General features: G+C 38.6%; 2 protein-coding genes, 1 long non-coding RNA gene and 1 other non-coding gene across 5 annotated transcripts; 1 reads left to right on the top strand and 3 right to left on the bottom strand.

The window, feature by feature from the left end:
* Positions 1 to 345: 345 nt before the first annotated feature.
* LOC113322094 (EP1-like glycoprotein 2) lies at positions 346 to 1,849 on the bottom strand. Its single transcript, XM_026570113.1, has one exon. It carries the CDS (start codon positions 1,809 to 1,811, stop codon positions 462 to 464), a length of 1,350 nt encoding a protein of 449 aa, XP_026425898.1. The 5' UTR covers positions 1,812 to 1,849; the 3' UTR covers positions 346 to 461.
* Positions 1,850 to 2,247: 398 nt separating this feature from the next.
* LOC113322095 (exopolygalacturonase clone GBGE184-like) lies at positions 2,248 to 3,478 on the bottom strand. The gene is made up of 2 exons (XM_026570114.1): positions 2,942 to 3,478; positions 2,248 to 2,860 (listed from the first exon to the last, which is right to left on the bottom strand). The coding sequence occupies exons 1-2, from the start codon at positions 3,419 to 3,421 to the stop codon at positions 2,555 to 2,557; spliced, it is 786 nt and encodes a 261-aa protein (XP_026425899.1). The 5' UTR covers positions 3,422 to 3,478; the 3' UTR covers positions 2,248 to 2,554.
* A 923-nt stretch (positions 3,479 to 4,401) lies between these two features.
* LOC113322096 lies at positions 4,402 to 6,650 on the bottom strand. Of its 2 annotated transcripts, XR_003346957.1 has the most exons (5): positions 6,457 to 6,650; positions 5,442 to 5,859; positions 4,991 to 5,163; positions 4,567 to 4,733; positions 4,402 to 4,464 (listed from the first exon to the last, which is right to left on the bottom strand). It is a non-coding gene; the product is annotated as an uncharacterized LOC113322096 (long non-coding RNA). The 2 variants fall into 2 exon arrangements; XR_003346956.1 differs by lacking the exon at positions 5,442 to 5,859 and having other exon boundaries at positions 6,457 to 6,623.
* A 154-nt stretch (positions 6,651 to 6,804) lies between these two features.
* Positions 6,805 to 6,907, top strand: LOC113325658. The gene has a single exon (XR_003348109.1). It is a non-coding gene; the product is annotated as a U6 spliceosomal RNA (small nuclear RNA).
* The last annotated feature ends 17,292 nt before the right edge of the window (positions 6,908 to 24,199 follow it).

Here is a 24,199-nt window from a genome sequence, read left to right as displayed (position 1 = left end):
ATTTCTTTGTGTTCCACCAAAATTGTTACTCATATTTCACAACATTGCCCTTAACAGGGGTGCCAAGTTATTTGAGGGTGTACCATTCCAATATTTTGTCTTATATAAATTTAGGAACTCCCCAAAATAAATTTGTATCCCTATCAGCGGCTACGAATTCGTAAAGAAATAAGAAGAAAAGTATGAAATAGCCTTCCAAGTTTCCAACATGATGCATTATATGGAATTTAATGGCACCACAAAGTGTCGTATATTTAATTGCATGTACACCTCTCTGAACTTGTTTATTTTTCTCCAACCCATTTTAGTGGTTTCAGGCTGGTTAAATTCAATATATACAGTTTGTTGAAAAATTTCATGATTTAGTGATAAATTTATGAAACTGATTACACAACAAGATTATGCTTCACATAATTTGATTATTATACAATACAAGAAGAAGATATATTCCAATTCTTCTACTAGTACTTGATATATCCAACATGGGAAGTGTTGACATCTTTGATAAGAGTACCAAGCACAGGAACAGTGAAACACTTGGAGGACTCTTCCCTATAAAAGAAACCAGCACATTTGCAATCTTTGTTACACTTATCCCTGCAATCAGTCACCTTGATTGGTCCTTGTCCTTCATCATATGGACTCGAAAAGTGTTGGACACCGGCAATCTTGTAATATTTCGGGGTGGCACCACCAGTCTTACATGAAGGCGCTGCAGGAGGTTTGCAACTCTCGCTCCAACCTAATAAACCCTTTGGACTAGGACAAGCAATACACATCCTCTTGTCACATAACCCAAATGAACCGCATTTTGATGGCAACCCACACTCCCTCACATCATCTCCAAAGAATGCATAAGTTTGATCCCATTTTAAGTACGATGTGTTTGTATAGTAAGTGAATACTTTGATGTTTCCATCTGATTCTAACCTGAAGAATGAATAAGTTGCATTGTAGTTGAGTTTCTTAAGTATAATCCCTCTTGAATTTCCTACTGGTCTCGATTGAAGTAAATGTCGAGTCGGGGTATTTGGTTGTTGTTGTTCACCAAAAGCCAGTGTTAGTTCATAAGAAGTAATACTCTGATCTTCAGGGACTGCATCAAAAGATACATTCAGAAGGCCTTCACCTCCCCAACCTCCATACTGTAGAGATTTACCTGCGGTTTTCAGATACATTGTGAAGCCTTTTTTGTCAATTACAATACTGTAAGGACCATCTCGACCATTCACATCCGATGTACGACTAACGAGCTGTTTCCTCCCACCGTTGAGCTTAAGAGATTGACCTACTAAAAGGGTATCAACCGGATAATCGAAACTCTGCCACACAAACCTCCCGTTCTTATCCTGGAGTACTAGATTCCCATTAGGCTGCAAGGAAATACCAGTAACACCTTTGTTTGCGGTATTGGTTTGCCAAACCACCCGACCGTCAACATCAGCTAATACTAGATTACCATTGCGGCCGAAAGTCAGAGTAGCATTCTCGCGAACAGGGTCGTTCCGGTTAGCATCCCATACCCAACGCATTAAGTCTTCATCATTTGGGATACCAGCTCGCAGTGCAAGAATGAATGCATTAGGAGTAGTGTTATAGAAACAAAGACGGAATGGGTAGTTAAAAAATGTATCTTCTTCTGTTCTTACAATACGGTGATTTGCATCATATTCAACGATATACTCGCTGAAGTCACCTTGATTTATGAACTGAAATGTTTGGTTTTTGGGAACTTGAGATTGCACTAGAACACTAGAGCAGACAAGGATAGCGGAAAATAGAAGAAAATGCATATGAATTGAAGGAGCCATGAGATTAGGCTCAAAGCGTATGAAGTGTGAAATGTTGATTAATGGAAAGTTCTATTTATAGACTTGTTGGTAGGGATGGTATTGATAGGATAAGAGGCATATCTATCTCATTACATCAAGTGGATAGTATTTGAATCTGACATTTCAAAGTAGAGACAAAAATGATTGACTTCCCAAAATTGAATACTGGTTGTCTACGAAAAGAAATAAAGTCTCATCCCTGTTACTTGATTTTTGCTGGTTTGGTCTCCATTTTGTGTAAAATGAAGCAGTATAGCAATTAAAAAAAATGGAAGTCTAAAACAATCAATTTTGGGTCAATGTTGGTGTGCATTACGAATAGTGTAATGCAAATGCAATATATACTAATAGTGTAAGACTAGTGCACCATCAGCATACACCTTTAAGCTATTCGAATTACTAATAATTCAACAAGTTTGGAGAGTAAAATTTTGGTTTGATGATTTGAGTGAATTTTCTGTAGTACAAGATCAGAATGAAGTTCACAAGATTGCCACTAATGAGAGAAATGGTCACAGGTCGAGAAATCACTGATATTTACAGCAACATTTGAAACTGACGTTCCATGGAACAAAAATTAAACACATAAATCAATGTAATTTGAAACTGAGGTTCCATGAACGTTTACGAAGTGAACATCGCTCCACTTTTCAAGGCTGTTAAGTCTACAAAGATAAAACACACAAATCCAATGATGATTGGGGTCTTGACATCCTTCATGATTACATCTGGGTAAATGTAGTGAGAACCTTTGGGCCACAGGTCACTTTGGGGACAGGCACATTCGTGGAACCCTGGTCAACAGAGATGCAATTGCCACCAGTTGCAATAGTGCTTTCGGAAACCCTGACGTTGTTTGATGCACTGATATGGATACCATCAGTGTTAGGGCTAGTCTTTGGGGCATTAAGGTGCATGCCGTCTATCTCAATATCATCGCATCTTTCGAGTGCCATATGATATCCTTGTGGGTTGAGAGAAGTGACTTGTTTAACAATGCCCTTGGTTACATTCATGAATTTCAAACCCTGCGAAGAAAAAGAGAGAGCATTAAATTTCGGCGAAAATAATACAGTTTACTATGAATTTGTGATATATACTACACTTACAGCAGCGAGAGGCTGGCAATCGGGATTCGAGGCACAGTCGTTATATTTCCATGTTTTTCTACCGCTACCATCAAAAGTTCCTCCACCGGTAACAAGCAAACCATTTATGTTTTCGAACAGGACCCATTGACTTTCTTCGTAATCACTTACCTGATCTGATCCTGTAACAATTCCTTGCACCTCAACAACAATCTGTTCGCTAGTGCATGGCCCCTGGAATACAGCCGGGAGAAGTTTATAGTTTCCTGGTGGGACAACAAGTTTAGCGTTGCCTCCTGGATGGTGGCATGCGGCATTCCATGCTTGCACAAAAGCCTCGGAACAATCGTCACGACCATTAGGCACAGCACCGAATTTTAAAACGTCAAAAACAGTAGGAATGCCACCGTTGATTCGTAAACTAGCGGCGTCGGCCACGTTAGAAAACACTAAAGGTAGAAACAAGAGAATCACCGCAGCATTCATTCCAACGTTGGCCATCCTGACCCTGCAACCCGAGAATTATTATCAAAGAAATATAAAGAAGAACTCACGAAAAAATAAAATAAACTGATCTTTGTTTAAATATTCTCCTTTTTGTTTTCAGTTAACAATGAACCACCTATAATTATCACATTTTTGTTAAATAATCTATCTATAATTATCACATTTTGAATCTATAAATGGAAACAGTTAGTTATTTTCCCAACTACGGGTATCACCGTGTCCTAACGTTAGCCCTAGTTATTTAACCATGTCCAAATTTAGCTAAATTTGGGTTCCTAATTATACAAAACTCTCTCTTCCACTGATATTCTTGTGGTAGAACGGTAAAATTATTTGGTCATGATACTAATGACCCGAGTTCAACCTCATATGCACCAAAAAATTTATCCATAACTGAATATTTAATACTGGTTGCTAGAACAAGGACTATGGATAGTGCGTTTTAAATGAATGGAAGTGAATGAGTGTTTTGCCCAGGAAATAAGGAGGGATAGCCTTTTTGGCTAAAGCTGCGCTGCTTAGTGAGGACTTTCGGACACTACTTCCCTTGAAGTAGTGCCCGAATGAGTTTGGGGTAAATTAGGTTTTCCTGGGTACACTACTTCATTTTGAAGTAGTACCCTACTTCCTGAAGGATTTGTTCTTAGACGTGGTTATCTTATCCATACAGATTTTCAGACAGCATTGACTAGTCCACCATGAGTATTTAGATTTGCAATTACAGAGATCCACATTAGTGCAAATCAAACCCAACGGCTTAGAGGTGTGTGCTCATAGTTCTGTTATGCACTTCAGAGAAGAAACTGTTCATATTTTTGCCATTCACCATCAGGCATAAAGTTTTTTCTCCAAAAGATGAGATTTGCATAAGCTAGAGTAATTATAATAGCTTCCAATATTATTTGATGTCAAGAGGGTAATTCCGTATATAAATGAGCTCTTATAATCTTTTTGCAGTAAAAACAACAGGATTACCTTCTCGATTACAACTTGGCCCAGTATAAGAATTTCAAGGATCTTTCTCCAGCCCAATACATCTGCAAGAAAACATTACTAGTAGTTAAGATAAAACTAAGTAGCTCAAAATTCTCATTCTTACAAGAACTTTGATAGGTGGCAGAAGATTTGATTAGCCTTACCACGAGAAATCTAATAGAGAATAGACCGAACACAGCACCAGATGCTCCAAGAGAAACTGCGTTTCTTGGGAGAACCAACCATGACAGAAGGTTAGCTCCAGCACCGGCAAAAATTAATGTAAGAAGTCCGAATTGAAAGGTCCCTTCCTCCTCCTCAACAAGCTTATCTAGAAGCAGAAGAGGAAGAAGTTGAAAACAACGGATCCACATATTTTTGCAGACTTTAAAAACTAAAAATCAAGAGGCTTTGTCCATTTGAACTAAATTGAGCTATTTTGTGTTTGGGGCATAAGTTTTGGTAAGGTAGGTATTTGGGTCATAAACTTGTCCAATTTTGAGTTTGAGTCATTGGCCCTTAGCCAACTATGAATATTAGTACCGCTAGGGAGAGTTAACGGCAGTTAGAGTTTTATATGGTGTTTACCTGACGTCAAGAATAAGAGTTGCTTCCCTGTTGGTCATTGCCAGTTGAAACACGTCGAATTTTCGCATTCAAGCTGTTGATAGTCGTGTTTTGAATGTGTGCCCAGCTTGAACACCATATCTACCAGCAAGAGCAGCAGCAGCTACAGTAAGTCTTGCAATAAACAGTGTAGTCTGTTCCAACATCAAAAGACCAAAAAGAATAAGAAAAGGATTCATAAAAAAACATCCAACCCAAAAAAAAAAAAAAAAAGATACCATGGAATTTGAAGGTTTTGCCTTTTCTCTTTTTATTGGCATCTAAGTTTTCTCTTGCTTGAGTCACTAAAAAGTATAAATTTCTGGGGTTGAGTTCATAAAACCTTAACTCCTGCCAGTATATGAAAACAAAGAACATTTTCCCAGGTCGCGAAGGAAACCGAAACTAAATGATTATACATAGAAAAACATACTTGCATTCAATTACTATTTTGAGCTGAATGAAGAGTATTCACAACATAAGCATATGATTTTGGTGTGTTCAGGTAACTCCCCATCACTAATACGTTATCAAGTAGTTCGCCAAAAGAAACTGCCGGTACAATCCCTTCATCTAAAGCATGTGGTGCTAAACACACGGTGAAACCCTCTCAGGGATGTGATCTGCCATCTCTTCCATACCAATCCGATTTTGGTGATTCATATGTAATACAACTAATTGATAAGATAAGGAATTGCATGTGCATCTCTTTCAGGAACAACATGCTCACTGGGATCTTTTGAGATGTTGTAGTAAACATAAACATTTTATTCCATATTTGCCCTCGATTTGAGGAACCAGAAACAGAATACTCCCAAATGGCTTCAGGCACCACTAAAACTCAGCTGTACCTAATGTAGAAAAAGATATCAATCAACTACACTATTTCTTGCACCTAGTTTCAAATGATAAAACCTCAAAATGAAATTCATCAACGTTTGGAGAGAGCTGATTAAATCATAGCAAGCTCATACCAACAAGTTCTATATGATGTAAGGGGCTAACATTATAAACAGTAACCCAGCATGGATCCTCCACAGATACGGATCAGCCTTAATACAATCAAACCAATTTCATTTATAATTTGTGCCTGAAACATTTTGAGTGCAAGTGCTTAAAAGAAAACACACACATAGCCAGTATACATGCGAAAACATATTAGAATTAAACACAAGGTTCATGATTAAGTCCCCTTAGATTCAGTCAATGAACTCCTAAAACATCTAAACTTTTCATCTTTTCATTTCATTGCAACAAGAACTGACCATTCCCCAAAACATTTCTGGTACTCAAGTTCAGTTTAATACTAGAATCAATTAAACAAACCTATGGGTTTATCAATAAATTTCCAAGGAAGATTAAATCAATTAGCTCTCAAATCTATCCATAGCTAGAGATGAAATCAGGGCAAATGAATAACTAAAAGGAATGAGTGAATTGAAACTTACCATCTACTCCTGAGAAATTGGCGTCCAATAAACCTCAACCTAATTATGGGTTTTATTAGGGTTTATCAAATCAAAATCAAAATCTCGTTTTTTTAAAGGGTCTCTGTGGTTTTGTTCATTGTTGTTTCTCGCAGACCAAAACACCAGAGGTCGACAAAGTTCAGCTGTAACTAGCTTTTTTTGGTTATATAAAAAGAAGTCAACTTGTCATCACCGAGCCCCGAACCTTTGAGGTCCAGGTCCAAGAAATGGCGACTTATATGAGAGATTGGCCTCTGATTTAGTCCCACAGCGCTCATTTGACCAAACAGAAGTGCGTTTAAATAGCGTCAGCAGCCGATTCAGCTTGTCCCTTCGGGGACATCCGATAAAATTGGAACGATACAGAGAAGATTAGCATGGCCCCTGCGCAAGGATGACACGCACAAATCGAGAAATGGTCCAAATTTTTTTTCCTTTTTTCTTTCTACATCCTCGCATTTTTAGGGGCCACTCCAAAGGATTTAGGGGCCAACAATAAAACAAAAAAGGTCACCCAAAGGGAAAATATAGCCAGCCCTTATCTCGCGTAATTCGTAATGGCGAAATTACCCTTATATATTCGGAGGATATGATAACATTGTTATCCTCCGATTGCAATCGGAAGCCAAAATATTACCCAGACTTCCGATTGTAGTCGGTGCAGTATTAGAATGATTTTTGTTTCATTTTTTCCATTTCTTTTTCATTTTTGAGTTGTTAGAGTTATAGAGAAGAAGGTGAAGGAAAAAAAAGAGAAAACCCATTTTATCACTACAAAAATGGATGGATATGAAGAAGAAGGTGAGAATCATGACGAAGAACAAAATGTTGAGGGTTCACGACCGTTTAGAGAAGACGATTTGGGGTATATGTTGAATGATCCAAACTTTTGTGGAGAGGAAAACATAGACGACCCTTTCATGGAAGAAAATGGAGAATCGCCCGATATTGAAGCTAACGATGCGTGTAAAACACAGGTATTGTGTTAAGAAACTCAAATACTCGATTTGCATGCGTTTGTGTGCTTTTGTAAACAAGAAAAACCGATTATTGCATGCATTGAATGCCATGAGCTACCCAGATTCGGTAGATAATTTGTAGAATAAACCTACGAATATAACACACTGAGTACCAAATATGTTTATTCGGTAGTTACAAGATACTAGTTTACTGCCAAAGATGAGGAAAAAAACCCAAACTAGTTTTCCAAAAATATCTACATTCGGTAGTTATGTAGAGTTATTTACCCCCGAATGGCCCCTGGTGTGGTTAGAAAAGACACACAAAAGACTTGCAAGTATACAAGGCCAAGTTTTAGTATAGAAAGTAAGCAAGGGATCATTCCACATGGACTAGGTGTGTGTGAGTTGAAGTTTCCTAGATAGTTCTGAGCTAGTGACAGTGAAGCAAAGGGACAAAGGCAATGAGCCTAAGGCAGTGAAGTAAAGAGCCAAAGAAACAAAGAAAAATCAGTGGCAGTGAGCCAAAGGCAGTGGCAAAGAATAAGAAAAACTTAACCAAAACAGAACATGGGAGAGAAATTGTGGATGGGAATGAAGTGTATGGAGATGGATGAGAATTCCGTTCACCTAGCTAGTTCATCTAGGTTAAGTTTTTGTCATATGGCTAGTTAACTAACCTTACAGCCTTAGCTAACCCCTAGTATTGGCTGTCTGTTTAAGGCACAGGCAATCACAGGTCAACTAGGCAGTGGATTACTAACTAATATAGTTGATTAACCCCTTAGAGCCACCACTGACCCCTAGCATTAGTGGTCTTCTTACAGCACCACTAATCATAAGTCAGTTGGGCTTTTAGGAATCTAACTAGCCTAAGCTATTTTGAGTTCAACAAAAACCATCCTAATGGCTAACCATCATGGTTCAATGGTCTTCTCTAAGGTTTAAACAGGGAAATTACATGATCATGTGAAGAAACATTACATACATAGAGCTTAACACAAACATAACATGGATCAGAACATAACAAACATGGTGATTAACATTGACAGAATTTGAACAATACATTCACATGAACTGATATTGAATTAAAGATATTAAAATTTAAACAAAACCTAAGAACTAAACAGTGAAGCAAAAATTGAAATTGGAAAACAAAGAAAGACTAAACCTAAACCTAATGACACACTGGCTAGTCCAGGTATGCCCCAATTTCACACCCAACACCTTCTATTTATACAAGCAAGCAAAAACCCAAAAAATCCCCAAATTATCAGAAAATTAGGGTTTCACCAAAAAGTGAAATTGACTCACCTAATTCTATGATTTCATCTCAATAGTCTCGACCCATGCTTCCTTCTCTTCTTCTCCTGCTTTTCCCATGCCCTAATTGCTTTTCTAGCTCATCTATTTCATCAACCCCTAACCTAGGGTTCCTGTGAGAGGAAAAGATCGAGGAATTGATGTTATAGAAAGCTAGAGGAGTACGGGAAGAGTGGGTTTCAGTTGGTAGGAGCCATGATGTCTTTGGTGAGGGTTGTGGTGGTGGTTGAGCGGGGAAGTGGAGGTGATGGTGGTGGCATAGTTTTTCTCTGCAAACGGAATGGAGAAGATGGAGTCGATGGAAAGAAGGAGGGGAGTGTTTGGCGATGGGTATAGGGTTAGGTTGTTCGAGTGTGAGGCGGGCTCATCATATTTCGATGTTAGGCGAGTGATAGGCGTTTGATCGATACATCTGAAATGCATCCAACGATAAGATGGAACATAGCCTTCAGCGACCGTCGGATGAAGAGATACAACGAAACTAACGGCGTGAGATGGAGTTAGGTGCTGTAGTGTTGGTCAGGAATTTCAGACTTTGATGCACGAAGAGGAGGCGACCGTTGGATGATGATATGGATCCAATCTGACGGCTACATGAGAAACGGGTATGGATATAGGAAATGGACTTGGGTGAGGGTTTTGGGCATTGGGTATGCCTGATGAGTGCTAAAAAGTGCATATTTCTATATATTTTCTTGGCATTTAACTCATCTTTTGTGCATTAATTCTACATTTTATCCCATATTCTGTATTTTCATTGTTTTCAAGAATAAATATTTTTCTTACTTAATTTTGCATTTTTAGGTAATAAATAAAGTATGGATGAATTGCGGAGCGGAATAGAGCAGAAAAGTAGTGAAAAGCCGGGAGGAGTTACGCAAGGAAGCCGCGCAGAATGGTGCGCACAACCTCATTTTCTACACACAAAAACGCCTCCGTTCTCAGCCATCAGATCAGTTCTCAGAAGCATCCGACGGTCGCTCCCTTGCTGTGCATCGAAGTTTGATATCTCCGCCTTACACTACATCACCTAACTCCATCTTGAGCCGTCAGTTTCGTTGTATTTTTGCATCCAACGGTCGCTCATGATCTGTCTCAATTTCTCCGTTAGATCCGTTTCAGAAGTTATCATCCTACGCCTTTCATCACCGAACATCAAGGTTCGATGATCCCGCTCAACACTCAAACACCTAAGTTATATCCCACAAACCAAACAACCCCTAGCCAAAACCTAATCGAGCTCACCCCATCTTCTTCCCCATTCTCTCTGCAAAAACCATGTCCGCCACCAACTCCGCCTGCCTCTGCCTCAACCACCACCACGCCTCTTCCAAAAGCCATCATGGCTACTTGTAATCATAACCCATCATTACCCTACCTCTCTAGACACATATTCTATCGATTTCAACCCCTTTTCTTCACAGAAACCCTAGGTTTGAAATTGGTAGAATAGGTGAAGTTGGAGAAGAAATCAGAGCATGGGTAGATGCGATTGGATCAACAGAAGCATGGGGGGAAGATTTAGAGTTTTTATCAGTGTATTAGGTAAGTCAATTTCACCTTTTTGTGAAACCCTAATTTCTGACATTTGGGTATTTTGGGGGAATTGTAACTGACTATAAATTGGGGTCATGGGTTGTGAAATTGACATGCCCGGAGTAGCCGGTGCACCAAGTTGTAGTAGTTTATTTTCAGTAGTGTTCATGTTATAATTTAATAACTAGGGCTTTGATGAAACTCATAATCATATGTTAAGATAATTCATGTTCATGTTGTTGTTCTTGATTGTGCTTCATTGCTTTAGGAATGACAGGAAGCTAATTAAACCAAATGAGCCTGTGATAGGTTATGCTGTAAGAAGACAGCTTATACTAGGGGTGAGTTAGTGAAGTTGGTTGATAAGTCTTCCATTTGAGACCTCTCTGGAAGAAGAAATGTGCTTCATTGTTTTAGGAATGACAGGTAGCTAATTAAACCAAATGAGCCTGTGATAGGTTGTGCTGTAAGAAGACAGCTTATACTAAGGGTGAGTTAGGGAGATTAACTGATAGATCATTCATTGTAGCTTTATCTGGAAAGGAACAAGAACACAATTTGAATAGGTATTGCCTTAGTTTAGGATTATTGGGTGAATTCAAATGCCCTAGTGCTTTTAGTCACTAGAAAGATTTAGAATACAACACCAGCTCCCTCCTTGTCCCTGTGGACTTCCCCTTATTTGCTCACTCACTACTTTAGATCCTGTATACTTGCAGGTTTAGGTTAAAACATAGTTTTAGGACTTATTCCTTGAGCTACCAAGTTTTTGGCGCCGCTGCCGGGGACTCGGTTAGCGGCGCTGTTGTTTTTTTTTTTTTTTTAATTTTGATTTTGTTGTGTTCTACCTTTGTTTGTTGTTCTCTGCATTTGTTTGCTGGTGCAGGTCTTGTTGCTGGCTATCCTTTGCTAGCTAGCTAGCTAACTGTTGCCTGTTGCTAGACCTTTCTTAACCTTGCTGCTGAGCTTGCCAAGCTGCTGGGTTGTAAGAACTTGACCCTTTTTGCTGCTGCTTGTTTGCTGCTGTTGGTGTGCAAGTGCTTGTTTGCTGCTGCTTGTTTTCTGCTGTTGGTGTGCACTACCTTGCACTGCTGCAAGTGCAAGTGCTGCTGCTGTGCTGCTGCAAGTGTTGCTGAAGCTGCTGCTGTGAAGCTGCAGTTTCTGCTGGTGCTGTTGCTGTGCAGCTGTTGCCAAAGCCAAAGCCAAAGCCTGCTTTCTCTGCTGCTGGGCTTGTGCCAACTCTCTGCTGCTGGACTTGTGCCAACTCTCTGCTGCTGGGCTCTGAACCAATTAAGCTGGGCTTGAACCAACTGAGCTGGGCTTCGCTGTAGATTCTGCTGGGCTCTGCTCCACCTTTGCTGCTGGGCTTGAACCAACTGAGCTGCTTAGGACGATCCTAAAGCCCAACTGGGCCTGTGCAACTAAAAAGGGATAAAAAGCCCAAATTTGGGCTCCCTCCAAAATCAAGTAAGCCTAACCCATGAGCTAACCCAACTGGGCCTCATTAAATTTATCTGGGCTTGTATTTAAGTGTTTATATTTGGGCCTGTAATAATTTTATTTTTATTTTTCTTTATTTTCTATTTGGGCTTGTAATAATTTTTTATTTTTCTTTTTCTTTTATATGCTTGTAATTATTTGTTTGTTATTTTTCTTTTCTTTTGTGGGCTTGCATTTTATTTTGGACTATAGGTTTATACCCCAATCATTGGGCTCCTAACCTTAAAAAAAAAAAAAAAAAAAAAAAAAAAAAAAAAAAAAAAAATTACTTGCTCCCAAATTCAAAAACCAAATTTTATTCTGCTCCCACATTAAAAACCAAAATTTTTCTTTTCCCCATTAAAACCAAATGTCTCCCGCCAAAACCAAATTTTTCCAAAAAGTCCAATCCCTTAAAAACCAAATTTTGAGCTTTGTAAACTCTTTACTTAGCCTTTGAGCCCAATCATGTCTAGATCTTTTTCTACAGTTGGGGAATACAACGAATCCCTTAGAGAACTTGCGTATGGACAAACTTCACGTTATGAACCTCCCACAGACCATGATGTCAATAGTTATAGGAATTATTATGGACATTTTCAAAGTCCCGAGCTTCAATACATGAACCCTACTGACTATTCGCACATGCATCGTTTGCCACAACGTGAAAATGAACATTTTGCTAATACCTCACTCACACAATCATCTCTTGTGGATCAATTAGAAGCTCGAATCGCAGCTTTAGAAATGCAATCACATGAGGAATCTGTCACATCTAATTTTCTTAGGCAACCTAAAATCTATGCATGTCCCGCATGTGGTAGTTTAGACCACCCTGTTGAGAATTGTCATATTTTGCATAATTTTAGGCAATCTAGAGAAAATCCAAGGTATGAAATGCCCATAAATTGTGAGAATGGTAGTCATTGGGAACATAATCAATCCTTTGAGGGTTGCGATCAATCTTTTATAAACCCTAATGACCATGCACACCTGTACCAATCACCACAATTTGAACATGAAGAATTTTGTACTCCCATGAATTTAGACTCCACCACAGAAGCTTTCAAACTCAGTGAGCAAAACTTCGATAGATCTACATCACGAATTCAGGCATATTTAGATCAGATTTTGCTTCACCTACAAAAGGAGGAAATTCATGAGGAAATGTATGTTGTCCCTAATGAAGTGTCTAGTCCCATTCATGTAAATGATGTTGAATATGAACCTAATTTAGAGGAACATGAATCGACTAACGACACCACCACTTTTAATGAGGACCAATATGCATGCTACCATGATGATGATTATGATGATTATGATGATGTGTTAGAAGAACATGAAAATATTGTGGAACCTGTTGGTTCAATAACATATGGCTTCTCGCCCTCGACCTTCATGAATGTTGTTTTTTCTAATACTCATTGTAATTCATATGATTTTGATATTGACATGGGATTCGTACAATTATTCTGTGAAGATGAACATGACATAGGAATAGTTGAATCTTCTGTAGACACTAATATGCATGAAAATATATTTGATGTGTCTGATTCTCTACCTAGGTCACATTGTGATATTTCTCCTGATTTGCCAATGCATGAGAATGAATCTGTTAATGATGTTGATGACTCTGATTGTGATCTTGCCAATCTGTTTGATGATTGTGAGCATGTTGTGACATGTGTAGATGATTTAGGAGATTTTGATTTGATTAATAATGACGCACCTATCCTCCTACACGAGTCACAATCTGATGGTCTTCCACCCAACCTAGATTTGGTTTGTACCAATATTGTAAAACCAATTTTTCTGAGAATGCCCAACCTAGGTTTGGAACTGTGTGCTTCCCAAGTCCTCTTGGACTATTTTGCTTCTAAGTATAATACATCTGAGGAACCACAGTTGGAATTAGCATGTTTGCCCGTCCCTAGCACAGTTCATTTCGAGCTAGACCTTTTGCATGATGAACCCCCGAAACTGCGCGATTTTGTTTTCAAAATTATATCTTCTGTAAAATCCAGGTTTGGGGGTAGCTCATTTTGTTTCACAGTTTCACTTGCGTTTCTTTCCTATATTATTGAAGCTTGTTGAAACCTCTACACTTTGTTTGGGTTGATCCTCAACTCTTTAGACTTTTGGTGTATGGTGAATTTTTTTGTATATAATCCAGTAGTTAAAATTTCTTAAAAACCCTTTTGTTCCTTTTGTATATATTTTGATAATCCAATATGATCTCGGCTGAAATATGTTGGATTTTTGCCTTGAATAACGGAGTTTTAATTCTGCTTTCGCCGAAATCGGGTATTCTCTCTCCTTTTACTCTACTCAGCATGTCCCTTTCCATATGATGCATTTTAATTCTTTCCATATTTTGAAACATTGAGGACAATGTTTAGTTTAGGTTTGGGGGTATAGAGTAGATACCACGATAATATGCTATAATTGAAAACGAACTCCTTCTTCTTTTTGAAAAAATTGAAAAATTTCAAAAAAAATTAAAAAATTGAAAAAAAATCATAAAAATGGAGCTCATTTACCTTGAAATGTTGACTCTTGTGCAAATATGTATTTTTATTAGGAGTCTTAGTCTAGATATTTAGGCACCCTGATTCTAGCACAATTCACATAGTGATAAGAAATTTGCACGCGCACGATCTACCAATACATGTATGGCCTCGATCTTCAAGGTGTTTGATAGGAAGTTACGATTGCCAATCACTTTAGAATACTGAACGAAACTTGACTAGCTTGTTCTTTGGTTGGTTGGGATAGAAGGTGGAGGTTACATTAAGAAAAACAACCATCGAATTTAACTGGGTGCATCAAAAAGGGCTACCTCTTGCAAAGTGTCATGTAATTTTTTGTTTCCTTTTGTACATGTTTCAAAAGTGTTTCATTGTTCTAAAAAAAAAAAAAAAAAAAAAAAACGATGTATATTCAGAAAAAAATATCAGAAAAAAAAAAAAAAAAAAAAAAAAAAAAATCAAGTATTCCATCATCTCTTATTCCAAAAATAAAAAGAGAGTAGTCAATGTAAATAAGAGTCATGTGGGAGCCATGATGTCTTTGGTGAGGGTTGTGGTGGTGGTTGAGCGGGGCAGTGGAGGTGATGGTGGTGGCAGAGTTTTTCTCTGCAGACGGAATGGAGAAGATGGAGTCGATGGAAAGAAGGAGGGGAGTGTTTGGAGATGGGTATAGGGTTAGGTTGTTCGAGTGTGAGGCGGGCTCATCAGATTTCGATGTTAGGCGAGTGATAGGCGTTTGATCGATACATCTGAAATGCATCCAACGATAAGATGGAACATAGCCTTCAGCGACCGTCGGATGAAGAGATACAACGAAACTAACGGCGTGAGATGGAGTTAGGTGCTGTAGTGTTGGTCAGGAATTTCAGACTTTGATGCACGAAGAGGAGGCGACCGTTGGATGATGATATGGATCCAATCTGACGGCTACATGAGAAACGGGTATGGATATAGGAAATGGACTTGGGTGAGGGTTTTGGGCATTGGGTATGCCTGATGAGTGCTAAAAAGTGCATATTTCTATATATTTTTCTTGGCATTTAACTCATCTTTTGTGCATTAATTCTACATTTTATCCCATATTCTGTATTTTCATTGTTTTCAAGAATAAATATTTTTCTTACTTAATTTTGCATTTTTAGGTAATAAATAAAGTATGGATGAATTGCGGAGCGGAATAGAGCAGAAAAGTAGTGAAAAGCCGGGAGGAGTTACGCAAGGAAGCCGCGCAGAATGGTGCGCACAACCTCATTTTCTACACACAAAAACGCCTCCGTTCTCAGCCATCAGATCAGTTCTCAGAAGCATCCGACGGTCGCTCCCTTGCTGTGCATCGAAGTTTGATATCTCCGCCTTACACTACATCACCTAACTCCATCTTGAGCCGTCAGTTTCGTTGTATTTTTGCATCCAACGGTCGCTCATGATCTGTCTCAATTTCTCCGTTAGATCCGTTTCAGAAGTTATCATCCTACGCCTTTCATCACCGAACATCAAGGTTCGATGATCCCGCTCAACACTCAAACACCTAAGTTTATATCCCACAAACCAAACAACCCCTAGCCAAAACCTAATCGAGCTCACCCCATCTTCTTCCCCATTCTCTCTGCAAAAACCATGTCCGCCACCAACTCCGCCTGCCTCTGCCTCAACCACCACCACGCCTCTTCCAAAAGCCATCATGGCTACTTGTAATCATAACCCATCATTACCCTACCTCTCTAGACACATATTCTATCGATTTCAACCCCTTTTCTTCACAGAAACCCTAGGTTTGAAATTGGTAGAATAGGTGAAGTTGGAGAAGAAATCAGAGCATGGGTAGATGCGATTGGATCAACAGAAGCATGGGGGGAAGATTTAGAGTTTTTATCAGTGTATTAGGTAAGTCAATTTCACCTTTTTGTGAAACCCTAATTTCTGACATTTGGGTATTTTGGGGGAACTGTAACTGACTATAAATTGGGGTCATGGGTTGTGAAATTGACATGCCCGGAGTAGCCGGTGCACCAAGTTGTAGTAGTTTATTTTCAGTAGTGTTCATCATGTTATAATTTAATAACTAGGGCTTTGATGAAACTCATAATCATATGTTAAGATAATTCATGTTCATGTTGTTGTTCTTGATTGTGCTTCATTGCTTTAGGAATGACAGGAAGCTAATTAAACCAAATGAGCCTGTGATAGGTTGTGCTGTAAGAAGACAGCTTATACTAGGGGTGAGTTAGTGAAGTTGGTTGATAAGTCTTCCATTTGAGACCTCTCTGGAAGAAGAAATGTGCTTCATTGTTTTAGGAATGACAGGTAGCTAATTAAACCAAATGAGCCTGTGATAGGTTGTGCTGTAAGAAGACAGCTTATACTAAGGGTGAGTTAGGGAGATTAACTGATAGATCATTCATTGTAGCTTTATCTGGAAAGGAACAAGAACACAATTTGAATAGGTATTGCCTTAGTTTAGGATTATTGGGTGAATTCAAATGCCCTAGTGCTTTTAGTCACTAGAAAGATTTAGAATACAACACCAGCTCCCTCCTTGTCCCTGTGGACTTCCCCTTATTTGCTCACTCACTACTTTAGATCCTGTATACTTGCAGGTTTAGGTTAAAACATAGTTTTAGGACTTATTCCTTGAGCTACCAATGCCAAGCCCATATCTTCTTTAAGAACAATTCTTCCTCTTCAAGCCCACTTCTAGCCTTTTGGTCTTGTGCACAACATTCTTCGCGGCTTCCTTGTGTAATTCCTCCCGGCTTTTCACCGCTTTTCTGCTCTTTTCCGCTCCGCTATTCATCCAAACTTTATTTATTACCTAAAAATGCAAAATTAATTAATAAAAATATTTATTCTTGAAAAGAAAGAAAATACAGAATATGGGATAAAATGTAGAATTAATGCACAAAAGATGAGTTAAATGCCAAGAAAAATATATAGAAATATGCACTTTTTAGCACTCATCAAATACCCCCAAACCTGAATTTTACTTGTCCTCAAGTAAAACAAAACTAAGGAAATCCTACCTATACCACTGTCGCTGGTCTCTCGAATGCATTTAGCGTATGCACTAAGCCTTTTAAACCACTAAGTGTCCCTAGTGGACGAGTGAAGTCTCGTGAAGGTTTGCTTAGAACGTACCTACAAAGTTCTAGGTCAAAATATAAGCTCAGATTCCATCAAATGTGACATGTGCAAGTCAGTTTAAGCTCACAGCAAAATGGAGATGTCAATCTAGCTATCAAAGGCACAATCCTAGCACTGATAACAAATAAAGACATGTGATAAGAGTGTAAAGTGTATCTACACATGTGTAAAGAAAGATCGGATGTTATGACTACTAATCACCAAGAGATAGTTTCTCAGGCTAAGAACCAGGTCGAAATCTAGCTAGCTGTCCGGACTTTACGAGAATTGTGAATGAGTTGGAGGTATTTCACAATTACTCGCGTTGTACATCAATGGCATACACCCTCCTTGCTTATTATAATGAAACAACAAAATGACTCTTTACATGACTCTTATTTACATTGACTACTCTCTTTTTATTTTGGAACAAGAGAGATGGAATTGATAAATACTTGATTTTTTTTTTATTTTCTGATTTTTTTTCTGAATATATACATCGTTTTTTTTTTTTTTTTTTTTTTTTTTTTTTTGAATAGGAACACTTTTGATACATAAAAAGGAAACAAAAATTACATGACACTTTGCAAGAGGTAGCCCTTTTTGATGCACCCAGTTAAATTCGATGGTTGTCTTTCTTAATGTAACCTCCACCTTCTATCCCAACCAACCAAAGAACAAGCTAGTCAAGTTTCGTTCAGTATTCTAAAGTGATTGGCAATCGTGACTTCCTATCAAACACCTTGAAGATCGAGGCTATACATGTATTGGTAGATCGTGCGCGTGCAAATTTCTTATCACTATGTGAATTGTGCTAGAATCAGGGTGCCTAAATATCTAGACTAAGACTCCTAATAATTACATATTTGCACAAGAGTCAACATTTCAAGGTAAATGAGCTCCATTTTTATTTTTTATTTTTTTTATTTTTTTTTTTTCAATTTTTTGGAATTTTTAATTTTTTCAAAAAGAGGGAGTTCTGCTTTCAATTATAACATGTTATCGTGGTATCTACTCTATACCCCCAAACCTAAACTAAACATTGTCCTCAATGTTTCAAAATATGAACAAAATTATAATACAACATATGAAGAGGATCATGTTGAGTAGAGAAAAAGGAAAGAGAATACCCGATTTCGGCGAAAGCAATATTAGAACTCCGTTATTCAAGGCAAGAATCCAACATATGTCAGCCGAGATCATATTGGATTAGCAAAATATATACGAAAGGAACAAAAAGGTTTTTAAGAAATTTTATCTACTGGATTATATACAAAAATTCACCATACACTAACAATCTAAAGAGTTGAGGATCAACCCAAAAGACAAAGTGTAGAGGTTTCAACAGCTTCACACAATAATAATATGATAGGCATGCAAGTGAAGCTGTGAAACAAAATGAGCTACCCCCAAACCTGGATTTTTCAACAGATAAAATTTTGGATACAAAATCTCGCAGTTTTGGAGGTTCATCATGCACAAGGTCTAGCTCGAAATGAACTTTGGTAGGGACGGGCAAACATGCTAATTCCAACTGTGGCTCCTCAAAGATATTATACTTAGATGCAAAATAGTCCAAAAGGACTTGGGAAGCACACAGTTCCAAACCTAGATTAGGGACTCTCAGAAAAGTCGGTTTGACAATATGGGTACAAACCAAATCTAGGTTGGGTGGAAGGCCATCAGATTGTGACTTATGTAGGACGATAGGCACATCATTATTAATCACATCAACATATCCTAAGTCTTCTAAAAGTGTCACAACATGTTCACAATCATCAAACAAATTGGCAAGATCACAATCAGAGTCATCAACATCATCAACAGATTCATTCTCATGCATCGGCAAATCAGGAGAAATATCACAATGTGACCTAGGTAGAGAATCAGACACATCACTTATATTTTCATGCATAATAACATTAGTGTCTACAGAAGATTCAACTATTCCTATGTCATGCTCATCTTCACAGAATAATTGTACGAATCCCATGTCAATATCAAAATCATATGAATTACAATGAGTATTAGAAAAAACAACATTCATGAAGGTCGAGGGCGAGAAGCCATATGTTATTGAACCAACAGGTTCCACAATATTTTCATGTTCTTCTAACATATCATCATAATCATCATAATCATCATCATGGTAGCATGCATATTGGTCCTCATTAATAGTGGTGGTGTCATTAGTCGATTCATGTTCCTCTAAATTAGGTTCATATTCAACATCATTTACAAGAATGGGACTAGACACTTCATTAGGGACAACATACATTTCCTCATGAATTTCCTCCTTTTGTAGGTAAAGCAAAATCTGATCTAAATATGCATGAATTCGTGATGTAGATCTATCAAAGTTTTGCTTACCGAGTCTGAGAGCTTCTACGGTGGAGTCTAAATTCATGGGAGTACAAAATTCTTCATGTTCAAATTGTGGTGAATGGTACATGTGTGCATGGTCATTAGGGTTTACAAAATATTGATCACAACCTTCGAAAGGTTGATTATGGTCCCAATGACTACCATTCTCACAATTTATGGGCATTTCATACCTTGGATTTTCTCTAGATTGCCTAAAATTATGCAAACTATGACAATTCTCAACAGGGTGGTCTAAACTACCACATGCGGGACATGCATAGATTTCAGGTTGCCTAAGAAAATTAGATGTGACAGATTCCTCATGTGATTGCATTTCTAAAGCTGCGATTCGAGATTCTAATTGATCGATCAGTGATGATTGTGTGAGTGAGGCACTAGCAAAATGTTCATTTTCACGTTGTGGCGAATGATGCATGTGTGAATAGTCATTAGGGTTCAAGTATTGAGGCTCGGGACTTTGAAAATGTCCATAATAATTCCTATGACTATTGACATCATGGTCTATGGGAGGTTCATAACGTGAAGTATGTCCACACGCAAGTTCTCTAAGGGATTTGTTGTATTCCCCAACTGTAGACCAAGATTTAGACATGATTGGGCTCAAAAGCTAAGTAACTATGTTACAAAGCCCAAAATTTGGTTTTTAATGGGTTTGGATTTTTGGGAAAAATTTGGTTTTTTTAATTGGGAGCAAAAATTTTGGTTTTAGTATTGGGAGCAAGCCCACATTGGTGGGAGAAATTGCTTTGCCAAGGGAAGGTGAACAAGCCCACAATGTGTATAAGCCCAATGTAGCTTTTGAGATAGCCCAATTGTTGCTGTTGCTTGTTTGGTCTGCGGCCCAGTTGGGCTTTTAAAAGTTCAGTTTTTCTAATTTAAAACTACAGGCCCAAATCAATGTAACACCACAAGCCCACAAGCAATTAAACAAACAAGCCCACAAGAAATTAATTACAAACCCAACAGAAAAATGGAAAAAATTATTACAAGACCACAAATTAAAAATGGAAGCCCATAGGTTGGGTTCTCTTAATGGGTTTAGGCTTACTTGCTTAAGCACAGCCCAGCTGCTCAGTTTGGTTGCAAAAACCCAGTTGGGCTTTGGATCATCCTAAGCTTTGGCTTTTCTGAGGCCCAGTTGGGCTTTGGTTCAACTTCTTCACCTTCTGCAGCTTACAGCCCAGTTGGGCTTTATCTTACACCAGCTGCAGCAGCTTCAGTGGCAGCAAGAGCACCAGTTCAGGTTCAAACAACAACAGGCCAGCAGCAGGCTTTGGGTTTCAGGCTGCAGCTTTGGTTCAGCAAGTTTCAGTCTTAGCAGCACAGCAACAGGTTCAGCAGCTCACAGGATTCTTGGTCTGGCACCAGCAGGAGCACCACAACAGCACAAGAGCACCAGCAGCAGCAGGTGGTTCAGTTCAGGGCTTGCAGGCAGGGCAGCAGCAACAAGGGTCAAGTTCTTACAACCCAGCAGCTTGGCAAGCTCAGCAGCAAGGTTAAGAAAGGTCTAGCAGCAACAGGCAACAGTTAGCTAGCTAGCTAGCAACAAGACCTGCACCAGCAAACAAATGCAGAGAACAGCAAACAAATGTAGAACAAAAACAACAACAACGCCGCTAACCGAGTCCCCGGCAGCGGCGCCAAAAACTTGGTGTGGTTAGAAAAGACACACAAAAGACTTGCAAGTATACAAGGTCAAGTTTTAGTATAGAAAGTAAGCAAGGGATCATTCCACAGGGACTAGGTGTGTGTGAGTTGAAGTTTCCTAGATAGTTCTGAGCTAGTGACAGTGAAGCAAAGGGACAAAGGCAATGAGCCTAAGGCAGTGAAGTAAAGAGCCAAAGAAACAAAGAAAAATCAGTGGCAGTGAGCCAAAGGCAGTGGCAAAGAATAAGAAAAACTTAACCAAAACAGAACATGGGAGAGAAATTGTGGATGGGAATGAAGTGTATGGAGATGGATGAGAATTCCGTTCACCTAGCTAGTTCATCTAGGTTAAGTTTTTGTCATATGGCTAGTTAACTAACCTTACAGCCTTAGCTAACCCCTAGTATTGGCTGTCTGTTTAAGGCACAGGCAATCACAGGTCAACTAGGCAGTGGATTACTAACTAATATAGTTGATTAACCCCTTAGAGCCACCACTGACCCCTAGCATTAGTGGTCTTCTTACAGCACCACTAATCATAAGTCAGTTGGGCTTTTAGGAATCTAACTAGCCTAAGCTATTTTGAGTTCAACAAAAACCATCCTAATGGCTAACCATCATGGTTCAATGGTCTTCTCTAAGGTTTAAACAGGGAAATTACATGATCATGTGAAGAAACATTACATACATAGAGCTTAACACAAACATAACATGGATCAGAACATAACAAACATGGTGATTAACATTGACAGAATTTGAACAATACATTCACATGAACTGATATTGAATTAAAGATATTAAAATTTAAACAAAACCTAAGAACTAAACAGTGAAGCAAAAATTGAAATTGGAAAACAAAGAAAGACTAAACCTAAACCTAATGACACACTGGCTAGTCCAGGTATGCCCCAATTTCACACCCAACACCTTCTATTTATACAAGCAAGCAAAAACCCAAAAAATCCCCAAATTATCAGAAAATTAGGGTTTCACCAAAAAGTGAAATTGACTCACCTAATTCTATGATTTCATCTCAATAGTCTCGACCCATGCTTCCTTCTCTTCTTCTCCTGCTTTTCCCATGCCCTAATTGCTTTTCTAGCTCATCTATTTCATCAACCCCTAACCTAGGGTTCCTGTGAGAGGAAAAGATCGAGGAATTGATGTTATAGAAAGCTAGAGGAGTACGGGAAGAGTGGGTTTCAGTTGGTAGGAGCCATGATGTCTTTGGTGAGGGTTGTGGTGGTGGTTGAGCGGGGAAGTGGAGGTGATGGTGGTGGCATAGTTTTTCTCTGCAAACGGAATGGAGAAGATGGAGTCGATGGAAAGAAGGAGGGGAGTGTTTGGCGATGGGTATAGGGTTAGGTTGTTCGAGTGTGAGGCGGGCTCATCATATTTCGATGTTAGGCGAGTGATAGGCGTTTGATCGATACATCTGAAATGCATCCAACGATAAGATGGAACATAGCCTTCAGCGACCGTCGGATGAAGAGATACAACGAAACTAACGGCGTGAGATGGAGTTAGGTGCTGTAGTGTTGGTCAGGAATTTCAGACTTTGATGCACGAAGAGGAGGCGACCGTTGGATGATGATATGGATCCAATCTGACGGCTACATGAGAAACGGGTATGGATATAGGAAATGGACTTGGGTGAGGGTTTTGGGCATTGGGTATGCCAAGCCCATATCTTCTTTAAGAACAATTCTTCCTCTTCAAGCCCACTTCTAGCCTTTTGGTCTTGTGCACAACATTCTTCGCGGCTTCCTTGTGTAATTCCTCCCGGCTTTTCACCGCTTTTCTGCTCTTTTCCGCTCTGTTATTCATCCAAACTTTATTTATTACCTAAAAATGCAAAATTAGTTAATAAAAATATTTATTCTTGAAAACAAAGAAAATACAGAATATGGGATAAAATGTAGAATTAATGCACAAAAGATGAGTTAAATGCCAAGAAAAATATATAGACATATGCACTTTTTAGCACTCATCAGCCCCAAAAACGAATTCCTCAGAAAATTTCAAGACTCAGTATTCTTATCCTTTACAATCGGTAATAGTTTAACATTCTTTGACTGCCGAATATAACAGTGGCCTCGAAATAAAATTTCCGAAAACTTGAAAATCGGATGTTTATCGATTAAAGTTATCTTCCGGTTATTTATATTCGGCTGGTTTACTATATATTTTAGCTTCCGATTATATCATTTTTTGCACTCAGTAAACTGTATACATTCATTTGCATAAATCGGGTGTTTTGGGTAACCGAAAGGATTCCGAATATAGAGTATTCGGAAGTTTGACTTATTTAATAACCTCCGATTATTGTATAATAATTTGTTGCTTTCATATGCAGGCCGTTGAAGAGTTTGTTGATGACTTCTATTTGAGGCCCGACACTTCCCTATACTATGCAAACGATTTGGTATACTCATTACTACTTTTTTCTTTTTTTCAAAATTTATATGTTAAATGGTTATGCTTATTAGATTTTTTTGTTTTATGCACGTTTAGACATTTGGAAGTAAGAAGGAGGCAAAGGAATGGCTTATGAACAAGGCAAAAGATAACATGTGCGTGGTAGTTCAAAATAATCATGTTAGTGACACTCGATTTGAAATGATTTGTGAGCGAGGTGGGACGCGAAAGAGTCACGAGGGAAAGAATAGTAAGTACATACGGAAGACGAATAGGAAATACCGAAGCAATACCAAGAAGATAGGATGCCCATTTAAGATTGTCTTC

This window comes from Papaver somniferum, chromosome 11 (genome assembly GCF_003573695.1).
Source record: "Papaver somniferum cultivar HN1 chromosome 11, ASM357369v1, whole genome shotgun sequence".
NCBI classification, from domain to species: domain Eukaryota; kingdom Viridiplantae; phylum Streptophyta; class Magnoliopsida; order Ranunculales; family Papaveraceae; genus Papaver; species Papaver somniferum.
The sequence above is the reverse complement of the archived record's forward strand: the minus strand, read 5'-3'. Positions and strand labels throughout refer to the sequence as shown.

Bases quoted from the DNA above. Each gene is read 5' to 3' on its own strand.
- LOC113322094 (XM_026570113.1), bottom strand. From the start codon at position 1,811: ATGGCTCCTTCAATTCATATGCATTTTCTTCTATTTTCCGCTATCCTT.
- LOC113322095 (XM_026570114.1), bottom strand. From the start codon at position 3,421: ATGGCCAACGTTGGAATGAATGCTGCGGTGATTCTCTTGTTTCTACCT. The intron at 2,861-2,941 runs GTAAGTGTAGTA...TTTTCTTCGCAG, and splicing joins ATTGCCAGCCTCTCGCTGCT to GGTTTGAAATTCATGAATGT.